This window comes from Trichosurus vulpecula, chromosome 3, assembly GCF_011100635.1.
Source record: "Trichosurus vulpecula isolate mTriVul1 chromosome 3, mTriVul1.pri, whole genome shotgun sequence".
Taxonomy (NCBI): Eukaryota; Metazoa; Chordata; class Mammalia; order Diprotodontia; family Phalangeridae; genus Trichosurus; species Trichosurus vulpecula.
The window spans coordinates 18,278,195-18,290,193 of NC_050575.1; the positions used below are offsets into that span (position 1 = coordinate 18,278,195).

At 42.7% G+C, this 11,999-nt stretch overlaps 1 protein-coding gene and 1 non-coding gene across 3 annotated transcripts; both read left to right on the forward strand.

The window, feature by feature from the left end:
* Nucleotides 1-1,271: 1,271 nt before the first annotated feature.
* On the forward strand, nt 1,272-9,695 carry EIF5 (eukaryotic translation initiation factor 5). 2 transcript variants are annotated; one of them, XM_036748828.1, is made up of 12 exons: nt 1,272-1,688; nt 2,264-2,532; nt 3,789-4,071; nt 4,264-4,345; nt 4,670-4,842; nt 4,999-5,110; nt 5,576-5,718; nt 6,040-6,198; nt 6,480-6,641; nt 6,897-7,061; nt 7,177-7,311; nt 7,706-9,695. In XM_036748828.1, exons 3-12 carry the CDS (start codon nt 4,000-4,002, stop codon nt 7,796-7,798), a joined length of 1,296 nt encoding a protein of 431 aa, XP_036604723.1. In that variant the 5' UTR covers nt 1,272-1,688; nt 2,264-2,532; nt 3,789-3,999; the 3' UTR covers nt 7,799-9,695. The 2 variants fall into 2 exon arrangements, with proteins under 2 accessions (XP_036604723.1, XP_036604721.1); XM_036748826.1 differs by lacking the exon at nt 1,272-1,688 and adding an exon at nt 1,848-2,078.
* Nucleotides 5,273-5,397, forward strand: LOC118845187. Its single transcript, XR_005010052.1, has one exon. It is a non-coding gene; the product is annotated as a small nucleolar RNA SNORA28 (small nucleolar RNA).
* Nucleotides 9,696-11,999: the final 2,304 nt, after the last annotated feature.

The following is an 11,999-nucleotide window of genomic DNA, read 5'->3' on the forward strand; positions in this document are numbered from 1 at the left end:
TAGAAGATAACTTTTGCTGGGGAAAAGCTGTTGACCTCTAATTTCTCATTCTTCTCACTAAGCTAGATTCAGGTTTCATTTTGGGTAGATAGAAGAAAATAACTCGGTGGGGCAGAGGCAGAAAAGGAAGAATATCAAGATTCTTAATTTGAAGTCCAACGAACTTTGAAAAAACTGTGTTTCAAAATACTTGGTTTCCCTTTATAGCCCTACGTATTTTAATATATTTAAATATATTTTAAAACATTATTCTGAAAAAGGGTACATAAGCTTCACCAGACTGCAAAAGGGGTCCATGACACAAAAATGGGTGAAGAACCCCCGATGTAGAAAAAGGCAAAACCAGAATGGCAACACTAACAAGTCTGATTTCCTGCCTCCATACCTTGGCTCTTGGCATGCCTGACTTCTTTCTGCTCAATTCATGAAGTCCTTACTGACCCTTCAAAGCCCGCCTCAAGTCCACTCCTAGGCCCCGGTGACACCTGGTTTTCTACCTCTCTGAAGCACTCATCATGCGTTACTCACTATCCTTACCTAAGCCTGTTTTGTTCCCCCTCCCTAATACCTGATCGACGTCAGCATTTTCTCTAACTGCCAGCGCAGATCGCTGTACACAGAAGACCCTAAACATATTGTAGAGATATCGCTCCAAACTCCCCCTCCAGCCTCTCACCAGAGGCTAGCTTCCATGAGTTTAAGGAATAAAAGCTTTTATGGGGAAAAGCCGACCATCTCCCATTTCCAATTCCGGGCCTGGAGCTCGATTCAGATTTCACCTTGGAAAGATGAGAGGCAGTGGGGTGTGACGGAAAGGTCTCCGGAAAAAACCAGAAATTAATGACAAATGTTTTAGAACTACTGCTTTTAGACGGAGGAAACACAAGAGCCGGTTGAACTCGGCAGGGTTCATGCCTTGCCTGGGGTCAAAGACAATTTAAAATAATTTTTTTTTTTTTACAACTTCTCTGAGAGGAAACCTCAGTAAGTTCCTGAGGGCGTAACCATAATGACACAGCGGCTGGGCTTTTCTCTTCTGCCCGCATCAGGGCTTTGTAGTTGCTAATTACCTCCACGTGCTATGGGGCGGTGTGCCTCAAAGCCCTCTCCGGTCGGGTTGAGTCACCCTTAGGTCGCTCTCAGAGGCAGCACCAAGCCTCGCACATGGACGCGCCGGGGAAGCCAGCTCCGCGTCCCCGGCGCTGACCCCTTGACCTGAGGACGGAGGCGCCTGCGCAGTGGCAGGAAAGGCGCGCGCCACGGTTACCCCTAGAGGCGAAAGCGCGAGAGCGGAAGAGGAGCCCCGCTGGCCCGGTACTGGGGGCTGGGTAACGAAACCCACACCATCATGTAACGACAAACCCCACCCCCAAGAAGCGAGCCGGGGCGCCAGAAAGGCGGGGGTTGGGGGGGGTGGAGACGGGAAGGAAAACCAACCGCCATTTTCCTCCCGCTTCGAGAACGAAACGGACACGCGCGCGCCCCGTCAATCTTCGGGACCTCCTAATACCCCAACCCCTCCAGCTTCCGGCGGATCTCGCGAGACTGCACGCCCAGAAATCTCGAGCCGTCTTCGTCGTGCCGTACCTTGGGGTTGCTGGTTTGGTCGAGGGGTGGGTGTGGAGAAGGGGAAGAGAGAAGACAGGGAAAGGAGGCAGACCTTGATTGACACGACACAGCCGCTAATGGTGTGCAGATTCGAAGGGCTCACGGACCAATTGGCTGGGATGGGCGGGGACGGAGCCTCGGGGAGGCGGGGGAAGGGACGCGAGGCAGAGGCGGGCAGGAGACTGTGATTGACTCGAGGTCTTGGCCAGTGGTGCGTGAGTTCGAGTGGCCCGTCGGCCAATAGGTTGGGACTCTCTGCAAGGGCGGGTGCGAAAGTAGGGAAGCGAGACGCTGGGGGCAGGCAGGCGGCCCGTGATTGACATGAAGCAAAGGCCAATGGTGCGCGGGCTCGAGTGGCCCACCAGCCAATGGGCTGGGACGGCCGGACCAGGGAAGGCGGGGCCTGGGGGGGTAGATTGATCGCAGCGGCGGCATCGGCGTTGTTCAGTCAGAGCGAGAACATTCCCGAGGTGAGTCTGAAGTGGTTCTGGCTCCGGCCCCGCGGGGCCTCCCTCTTCTGAAGTCGCTGGGACTCTGGGCTCCCGGAACGACCAGGGGCGCCCGGGGCGGGCGGGTGGGGTAGGCAGGTTGCGCTGATGCTTTTTCTCGCACCCACCGGCCCCCGTTAATGGCGCCTCCGTCTCTCTCCCTTCAGGTCGCCAGGCTCCCAGGTGCCGAAGGGTGTTGCCTCCCCCCGGACGTCGCTGGGACCGCCCCCCCTTCCCCCCCGCTGGTCGGCGGCGGCACCTGGCTCGGGCCGCTCCTCCCGCTCCGCCTCCTCCTCCTCCTTCCTCCTCCTCCTCTTCCCTTCCTCCTCCTCCACCTCTTGTTGCTGCTCGGACTCTTGTTTGCACCGCGCCTCAGACACTTCATCCCAGTCCCGGGCGAGCAGCGTTGGGTTTATGTCTTTATTTGACGAAAACGGTGAGTGGAGGGCGGGCGTCGGGGCTCCGGCGGGATGGGGGCGGCGGCGGGAAGCGTGTGAGGAGGCGCCCCGGCCCTGGGGAGATGGCGGCCGCACAAAATGGCGGCTCTACTTCCTCGTGACCTCCCCCCCCCACCAGTAGCGTGGCGCAGTTTGCTTCGCGAACCCGCACAAGTTGGGAGAGGAAAGGGGAAGTCCCGGGGTCGGCGGGTACGACCCCCCGCCCCCGGGAAGGGGGCGCACCCAGGCTGGTGTTTGGCGAACGACCGGGGAAGGGGGTGGTGATCCTGGAAGCTCTGCGCATGCGCCACGCCTCCTCAAAAGCTGACTCAGTGCTTAATTGCTGCATTTATGAGTCATCCTGGCCGGCTGGGGGAGGGGAAAGGAGAGCAGGGCCCGGCGCCGCAGTACTTCCAGGCCTCTGTTGCTGCCCCTCGGTTTCGATTCCTTTCCTTCCCATTCTCTGTGCCAGTTCTGTCACCCGTGGGTGCGGCCGCTGCGGGGAGGCAGCTCGGGGTGAATCGCAGCTACTTAGCTGAACTATTCCTAGGGTATCTCCCTTGACCTAGAGAGAAATTATACTTAAGGGCTTCCATCGGCCTGATGTGCGTGGTCGCATTAGGATACAGGTAACCGAGAATCTAGACCAAACCAAGGGCTGCCTGGCTGAATTCATTACAGCCTTGAGTTTGGGTTTTTATGCGCCGGGTGGCAAAAAGGTGACTTGGGACTGGAACGTCCTGGCGATCTTATTTGTGCTGGGAACGGGAGTTGCCACGTGAAATTAACATGGGCTTAGATTGCACTTTGTACATTTCATTTTGTACATATCAAAACACTAGACTTTGTTTCTATATCCTGATGAGCTGAGGGAACCAGTTTGGAAAATGTATGGAAGGTCAAATAGCCTTGCCAAAAATGGATACAAAAAGAGTGGAGAGACTTGGAAAAAAACAAGAATAGGTATAGTCCTTTGCCTGTGGCTTTAAAAAGCAGGGGTCCTGTCCCCCCAATAAGAAAAAAAGCTATGTTGGCTTCTTGCCAACAGTTTTCTTGTACATACTGAATTGCCGCACATTTTATTTGGCTTTTTTAAGTCCCCGTCTTCCCACTTAGTGATTTTCTGTGTGTGGCCTTAGATGTGGCTTTTTGAGACTGATAAAACAGCTTATAAATAAGGATACAGGGGAATGTGTTCTTCTAGAAATCACTAAATTTTGTTTATTCTCTCACCCTACCTCCCCCTCTGTTTCAGAGCTGTTGCGCAGCCATTGGTACCTGTATTGGGGAAATATAGCATACAAGCAAGACGCTTACAGCCTCTGTGGCAAAAACTTTTTCATGTCAGAGACCGAGAACTCTTGCAGTCGTTTATGTCATCCCTTCTTCTCCAGACAGAAGATACCAAAAAGTTGCAATCAAAGATCTCTTCATCTTATTGATAAAACTACTACTAATAAGCCAAAATGTCTGTCAACGTCAACCGCAGCGTTTCAGATCAGTTCTATCGCTACAAAATGCCCCGTCTGATTGCTAAGGTAATGTTTACGGATTTCCTTTTTCATTTGGTTTGGGAGGACAAAGTGTGGGTAAGTCTCAACCGCTTGGTGTTGTATATTATCTTTTGTGGGTCAGGTGGCTCTGTTAGTAGTAGTTGTGTGCTTTAAATAGGCGGGTTAATGGTCTACTTTTCTAGGAGGAAAATGACGGTGTTAAACTTTGCTTTTTAGGTTGAGGGCAAAGGAAATGGAATAAAGACAGTTATAGTCAACATGGTTGACGTTGCAAAGGCGCTTAATCGGCCTCCAACGTGTAAGTAGTCTTTTCAAGAAATATGAACGAATAAAATGCTGATATTGGTGTTTTTTTCCAACAAATATTTATAGATTTATGATCTGAAAGCTTGTGTTTTGGGCTATGGATTAAGACAATCAAAAAATGGAAACAGAACTAAAAGGCTTTTCACTTCCCTCATGTTTAGTTTGTACTCTTTAGTGTGTACAGGCAATATTTTTTAAAACATACAGCATCTAACATAGAGCAAAATATGTGTATATGGGTGGATGACAGTAATGACTGTAGTAAACAGCAGTGAAGCAAAATCTTAGTTCATTCACTTTTTCCTCCCCCCTTAAGATCCCACCAAATATTTTGGTTGTGAGCTGGGAGCACAGACCCAGTTTGATGTTAAGAATGACCGTTACATTGTCAATGGATCTCATGAGGCGAATAAGCTGCAAGACATGTTGGATGGATTCATTAAAAAATTTGTTCTCTGTCCCGAGTGTGAGAATCCTGAAACTGATCTGGTAAGTGAATTGTGTGCATAGGTTTGTATGCATTGACATATTACATCAATATTAATATTATTTAGTTTTTAAAGCTAAGTACATATCTATACGTGTTAAGTATACTCTCTGGACTGAATACTATGCTAAATTCATTTAATGTTTTCTTTCTGACAGCATGTCAATCCTAAGAAACAAACAATAGGTAACTCTTGCAAAGCCTGTGGCTATCGAGGCATGCTTGACACAAACCATAAACTCTGCACGTTCATTCTCAAGAACCCACCTGGTGAGTAGTATCCACCTACTTTTGAACAGTTGTGTAAAGCAATAAAGAAGTGGAATTCCTTTTGGGTTTGTGTATTTAAAAGTGTAAGATGTGTATACGGATCATATCAGTATTTTTCCCTGGGGGATTGGTTCTCCACACGTCTCCCTCTTTGTTCATTGCAAGCAACACTCTGTGGCTGACAAAAAGTTGTCTGACACAATTTTGACTTGCAAAAAATAAGTAAGTCTAACCTATTCCAGTGATCTCTCTTAAATGAGACCATCTGTTATATAGACTTAAACAGTATCAATCAGTTCTAGGAATAAAATATTTTATATCGAAACTTAGTTTAGTTAACCCTTAGGACACAGGAAAGAAGACCGATCAAGAAGGTCCTATTTCTGGCAATTAGGTAGCTTGAGAGGGTGAATAGTGATGGAAATTGTGGGATTCAACTTTGTCTTCTTCCCCTTTCTTCCTCAGAGAATAGTGACAGTGTTACGGGAAAAAAAGAAAAAGAAAAGAAAAATAGAAAGGGCAAAGACAAAGAAAATGGTTCTGTGTCCAGCAATGAGACAACACCACCACCACCACCACCCAATGAACTTAACCCTCCACATGCTGTGGTGAGTGTGGGAAGTCCAGTCTTGTTAGTTCTTTTTATTTGAACTATACACCTTACAGGTATGAGGGGATCTGAGTTTGATGTGGGCAGTGATCCTAAAAGTAGGCAATAAAAGAGCATTTAGAGTATAACAGTATATGAAATCTATGGGCTTAAATTAGGGTGAAAATAAATGTATTTGGAAGAAACACCAAGCAAAGAGGTAGTTTTTGCTTTTATTAAGGATTCAAAAATGTGTTTTCCACAGGGAAAGGTCCACTAATTCAAGGTTTTTCCAAATATAGCTGTAAGTTGTCAACCAGGTTTTTGCTTTTATATATAGGAAGATGACGAGGATGAAGATTGGGGAGAGGACACAACCGAAGAAGCTCAAAGGCGCAGAATGGATGAAATTAGTGATCATGCAAAAGTTCTGACACTTAGTGATGACCTAGAAAGGACAGTTGAAGAGAGAGTCAATATTTTATTTGACTTTGTGAAGGTAAAGTGCATGCATGTTTTTTTAATAGACTTCTGGAGCTTTCTTGAATTAGTTTGCATTCAGTATTTTATTTCAGGCAAGCAATTCTAGAGAAGTGGTGAATCTGATTTCATTCTTAGACCACCAGAAAAATAAGTGAGGTATAGAATGTGTGAGACAGATTTTCCATTTGTCCTGTTGTAATACAAAATGTGTCTGTTGCCCTTTTCCCCTCAATTTCATGTATGGGGTACTTGCGAATGGACCACAATATATATCTTCCGACTTTTTCCTTCCTGCAGAAAAAGAAGGAAGAAGGTATTATCGATACCTCTGACAAAGAAATTGTCGCAGAAGCAGAAAGACTGGATGTAAAAGCTATGGGCCCTCTTGTTCTGACTGAGGTTCTTTTTAATGAGAAAATTAGAGAACAAATTAAGAAGTATAGACGTCATTTTCTACGAGTAAGCAGCTGGTTTTTACGGCTACTGTTGGGGATGGACAATATCTCACGTCAAGTAAAAGGGTTGGGGGCAGGGATTGACCTGTATGATATACGAAAAGGTTATCGGTGTAGGATTTCTCTTTGGGGGGTAGTAACCAGTATTTGGACTTTTAATAGATTATATGTGTTTGTTACCTATAGTCGATTTCAAGAGTATGGGTTTGCTGTTTATAGATTATTTGAATGCTTTCTAATACTAGGTTATTTTTTCCAGTTCTGCCACAATAACAAAAAAGCTCAGAGATACCTTCTTCATGGTTTGGAATGTGTGGTAGCTATGCATCAAGCTCAGCTCATCTCCAAAATTCCACATATCTTGAAGGAAATGTATGATGCAGACCTTTTGGAAGAAGAGGTCATCATTAGCTGGTCAGAAAAGGTGGGAAGATGGTTTTTTTGTGTTGGGGTTATTTGTTTTTGGTTAAAACTTCCTACAGTTTTTTAGAGTGTTAAGATTTCTCAAATGAAGCTAAACTAATAATAAATTTGTTCAGGCCTCTAAGAAATATGTCTCAAAGGAACTTGCCAAAGAGATTCGTGTCAAAGCGGAGCCCTTTATAAAATGGCTAAAGGAAGCAGAAGAAGAATCTTCTGGTGGAGAAGAGGAAGATGAAGATGAAAATATTGAGGTATCTTATAGCTTATAGGATACAAATTCAGGGGTGTGTTCATAAAGAATTTTACAGAAATATTTCCTTGTTTAAAGCACTTATTAATGAGAGGCACTCAGAGGAGTTAAAGCTTTTTTTCCTGCTTCATCTCTAGTATCACTCTTAGGATTCTAAGGTAGTTAATGGAATATAATGTGATGTAATTAATGTGTGATGGCTCAGGAGAGTTTTATAAGAAGGAATGCCTTTTAGAGTTTCCTTTTGAGTCAGACAACTATTTCTTTGACACTGTGTGATTTGATTTTATGAAAAAATAAGTAGCCTTTGGTTTCTATAGCATAAAATTTAATGTGAGGTGACAAGGTTGTTGTGCATGTATTTCCTCCTAAATAAAAGTGCCCTTGTTTCCTAGGTGGTGTATTCTAAGACTGCCAGCGTTCCTAAAGTTGAAACTGTGAAGTCTGCTGATAACAAGGATGACGACATTGATATCGATGCCATTTAAAACAGCGCAACCGAGCTTACAGTGTGATGCTTCGAATTTTTCTGCATTTTCAGCCAGAAGTGCAACATGTATGTGCAGAAGCTAAAACGGCTTAACATCATGCTACACTTTGTACTCAAAATGTCTTTTTACTGTGAGTGGTCTTCTGTAACTAAGCCCAGTGAGACATCTAGGGAGTCCATATACATCAGTGCCCAGGTTTAGTTTGCTTATTTATAGCATGTTAATTTGGGGAAAAAAACTAGTGATGGACACATTTGAATTACATTTATTTAGTTGTAAAAATAAAAATTTGTTTTTGGTCATTCTTCAGTTTGTTACTTTGAATGACTTGAGCCTAAAATGACACTGACTTCAGTGTCTCAGCCAGCTTAAGGGAGGAAGGGAAAAGGCTGAGTTTTTTGTGATCTTGGAAGCTTATTAGATTTGACATTTCTTGGAGGGCTTCACCTGGGGGGAAAGTTGATACTTTGACATTAGTGTTAATCTTGGTTAGCAACATATGGGGAAAGTAAAATCCTCTGTTTCTAACCCTTCCAATTTGGCATCTGAAATTGTTCCTTAGAGTAGTAAGTGCCACCCTAAAAATGACAGGATAACACCTTGTTTCATTGAAAGTTGAGGACATAAATGTAAACAAAAGTTGAGAGGGGTTTTTTTGAAACTTGAACTGTGCAAATTTATGTATGTTTGCTCCATGCTGTCATTGAGTTTTAGTACAATGTACATGTGGGCTAAGCTGAGAATCCTTCCATATTAACAAATGGAGTATTTCTGTATGTGTAGCAATTTTGCTGAGTGAAATTTCAAACTTTCTGGATGTGATTAAATAGGTTGACCTATAACAGCCAAATCGAAGATTTATTTTAGGGAAAACAGGGAGAAGATGTGCACTAGTCTAAAACAGTGAACATCGCTGAGAATTTCCTTCAGCCTTGACTTTGCTAGTCTAGATCCCAACTTCAAAATGTTTGGGCATTTATTATACCTTTTCCGTGTGCTACTTGCCCTGATGTTTTGGTTTGATAACTTTCATGCCTTTTTACATTGATATAGCTTGTGCTGTTTGGAACTTGGGCACTATCTTGCCAAAATTTTTAAGAAGTGTTAATATGTCTAACTTGATTTTTCTAAACATTCTTATTTAAAAAGACTGAAATAAAGCTAAAAGCGTACTTTATAAGTCAGAACCTGTAATGCAGAGTGTGGCTTGGTATATTTTTTATTTTACATTGACAGTAGCCAGATATTCACAGAATTGTTTGTGATGGGTGTTTAAGAGTTCTACAGGTGGGGGTGGTCCCAGCCCAGAGTTTCACAAGAATTGGACTCTATATAGTTTCCATATTTAAAACTCCTGGCCCACACTGAAATATTTCAAAACAACACAATCTTTGTTAAGGGATTTTGCTATCTTGAAAACATGAGAGAATACTGGAAATTGAGAATCCATTGCTGAAAGGTAGAATCTTTTTAGGTATTTTCTGTAGATTGGGAAAATTCCAAGTGACCTCACAGATACAAAGAAATTAGTATGCAAAAGTATTGTGAAAACAACAGAATTGGTCAGAAAACCTTTGAAATTGAAATGCACAGGCTTGTGACATGTAGGGCATCATTTAAAACAAGCTAGCAAGGTTCTTTAAATCTTTTATAAGTATAAAGAAAAACATTTTGGTTTTTGAAACACTTAAGTGACAGGAAATCTTGTACACTGGACCAATGTGAAATCTGAAGGGATCAAAATGTAACTAAATTTGAAGCTTCAAGAAAATAAAATATTCACAAAGGTTATCCTAAGGAGCAATTTGTATGCTTTGCTCTCTATACCGCTGTCTTTAAACTTTCCTGTTTTCTTCTATTCTACATTACTTGATTATTAAAAGATTAATATTGAGCCTTTTGCATTTTTTTGTGGGGCCTTAGCTTTTTTTTTTTTTAGGGTGACAATTAGTAATTAGAACTTTTTTGAAAATGTCTTTGTTGTATGCTCTCTCTGGGAACTTGTCCATCCTATCCTGCCAGGTTTAAATGTGAAAGAAAGGAACCAACCATTGTTGTTCCATTGGGACAAGCGTGAAGGCAGACCTCTTGGAGTCTTAAAATTGAAGTGAATTAATATACATGTGCAGAAAGGAGAAGCTGTCCTTAGATTAATACTTTTGCTATGCTAGGTAATGTTTTTCCTTGTGCATATTCTATCATCAAACCCCTAGAAAACTGAAGTGCTTGTTTTCGTTTGACTACTTGGGCTTTCAGTTACTCATGGTGGCTTGAAATCTGTCTTAAGCATTCTGAATGTTTGGCATTCCTGTTGGACTGGCTCAACCAGTTGGTGAAGAGTAGAAGTCGGTTTTTCAATTCTGTGTCATGAAAAAAAAAAAGCTAAAAAGACATGAGCAATGTTTAATTAAAAACCTACTCTTGATTTGGTGTGTGATCAACCTGAGTTTGCATTTCATGCATTTCATAGATACGGGACTGAGGGTGCAGGTGAGTAAAGTATTAAACAGTAGTTTATCATAGAATTTTTAAAGGTGGAAGCTCTGTGGTCTTCTAACTCAGGGTCACTAATCTGTACTGAAGGTACTCAGGCCTCATTGACTTGTGTTTTTTGTTTTGCTAAGTATTTCAGAATTTTAATCTGTTCGGGCAGCACCCTCCTCAGTGTAGTTACAGCTGCTTGTTTGACACCTATACAGTTGAACTGTTGAAGAGTAAATTCTTTCATGTCTCCATAGCACTTTCAACAAGTGCTTATCAGTTTTACACCAATAGTGGGAAGTAATTTGTGTACAGCAATTAGGGTGATAGGAGTCATCATCCTGAGTTGAAATCTCACCTCAGATGCTTAGTAGCTATATGACCATGGGCAGGTCACTTAACTCTGCTTCCATCCCTCATCTGTAAAATGAACTGGAGAGGGAAATGGCAAACCACTCCATTATCTTTTACCAAGAAAACCCCAAATAGAATTAAACACAGCTGCTAAGCCTCATTAACTTGAATTTCACATATTCAAAGTGGGTCTCAAATGTGTAACAGCTTGTTTATACACATGAGAATCTTGTCATCAGGCAATCTTCGGGTACCACATTTACCCTACTCAATCTCTTAATTCCTAATTGCCTGTAAAGTTTTTTCCACTTTTTAGTCTGTTAATTCTATTCATTTAAAAGCTCTGTGTTCTAGTATGAATAACTTTACTATTCTTCAGTCTACAAACTTAGAGCCAGTCTCCCTAGGCCTAGGTCTCTATCCCAAATAAGCCACCTTGTTGAAATAAGACCAGTTAATGACCTAACCATAAGTTATTCCTTAAGGGCCCCACTAATGTTTGTTTCATGTTTAGCAATATGTTATCTCTGTAAAACTTAAGTTCTATGAGGCAGGGATTTTCATTTTTCTTTGAATCCCCAGTGCCTTGAATATTGTCATTGATAGAACCCTGGGTATGATGTTCAGACCTAGGTTCAAGACCTGTGGTATGTCATCTTAGACAGGTAACCTCCTGAGGTCTCCTTCCCTCTCAAAACAAGTGTTTGACGGTGAGGTATAATATACAAGGAGCGTAATTCAAATCCCCTGCAAAATATTTGCTTTAGAAATGCTGAGAAGAAAGTACGTCACCAGAAGCTTTAAATAGGCAACTACAGTATAAAAAGATGAGGGAGGTGGCAACTATTGATAAAGTAAGTTCAATGGTGGAGTAAAATGAGACTGTTGCAGGGAGGACATAAATAGAATAAAGGGAATCACAAAAGTCTCCTGATCTTGATGGTTTTAAAGTGACTAAAGTTCTTGCAGAGGAGCTAGAATAAACTAATGAGTAGGGAAATTTTTTGTGAAACATCCGAGTGATGTCCAAACTACACAAAGAATTTACACGTGGAAGACTAAGGTAATTGTTTAAAAGCACTGCCGTGTTCCTGACACTGTTACGCCCTGGGAATACAAAAAGTAAAATGACACTGCTCAGGGTCATAACATTTTCCTGGGGGAAATGTACATCAGGAATAAATAATATAGAGAGAGGACTACTTGGAGTTGGGCTCAGAAAAGGCCATGTGCTGAAAATGGTGCTTGAGCTGTCTCAAAGGAAATCAAGGAATTCTGTGAGGCAGAGGAAGTACATTGAAGGTATGAGGAGTTGCAATGCAGAGGCGTGGAGACGGGAGATGGGATAATAGGAAACATCAAG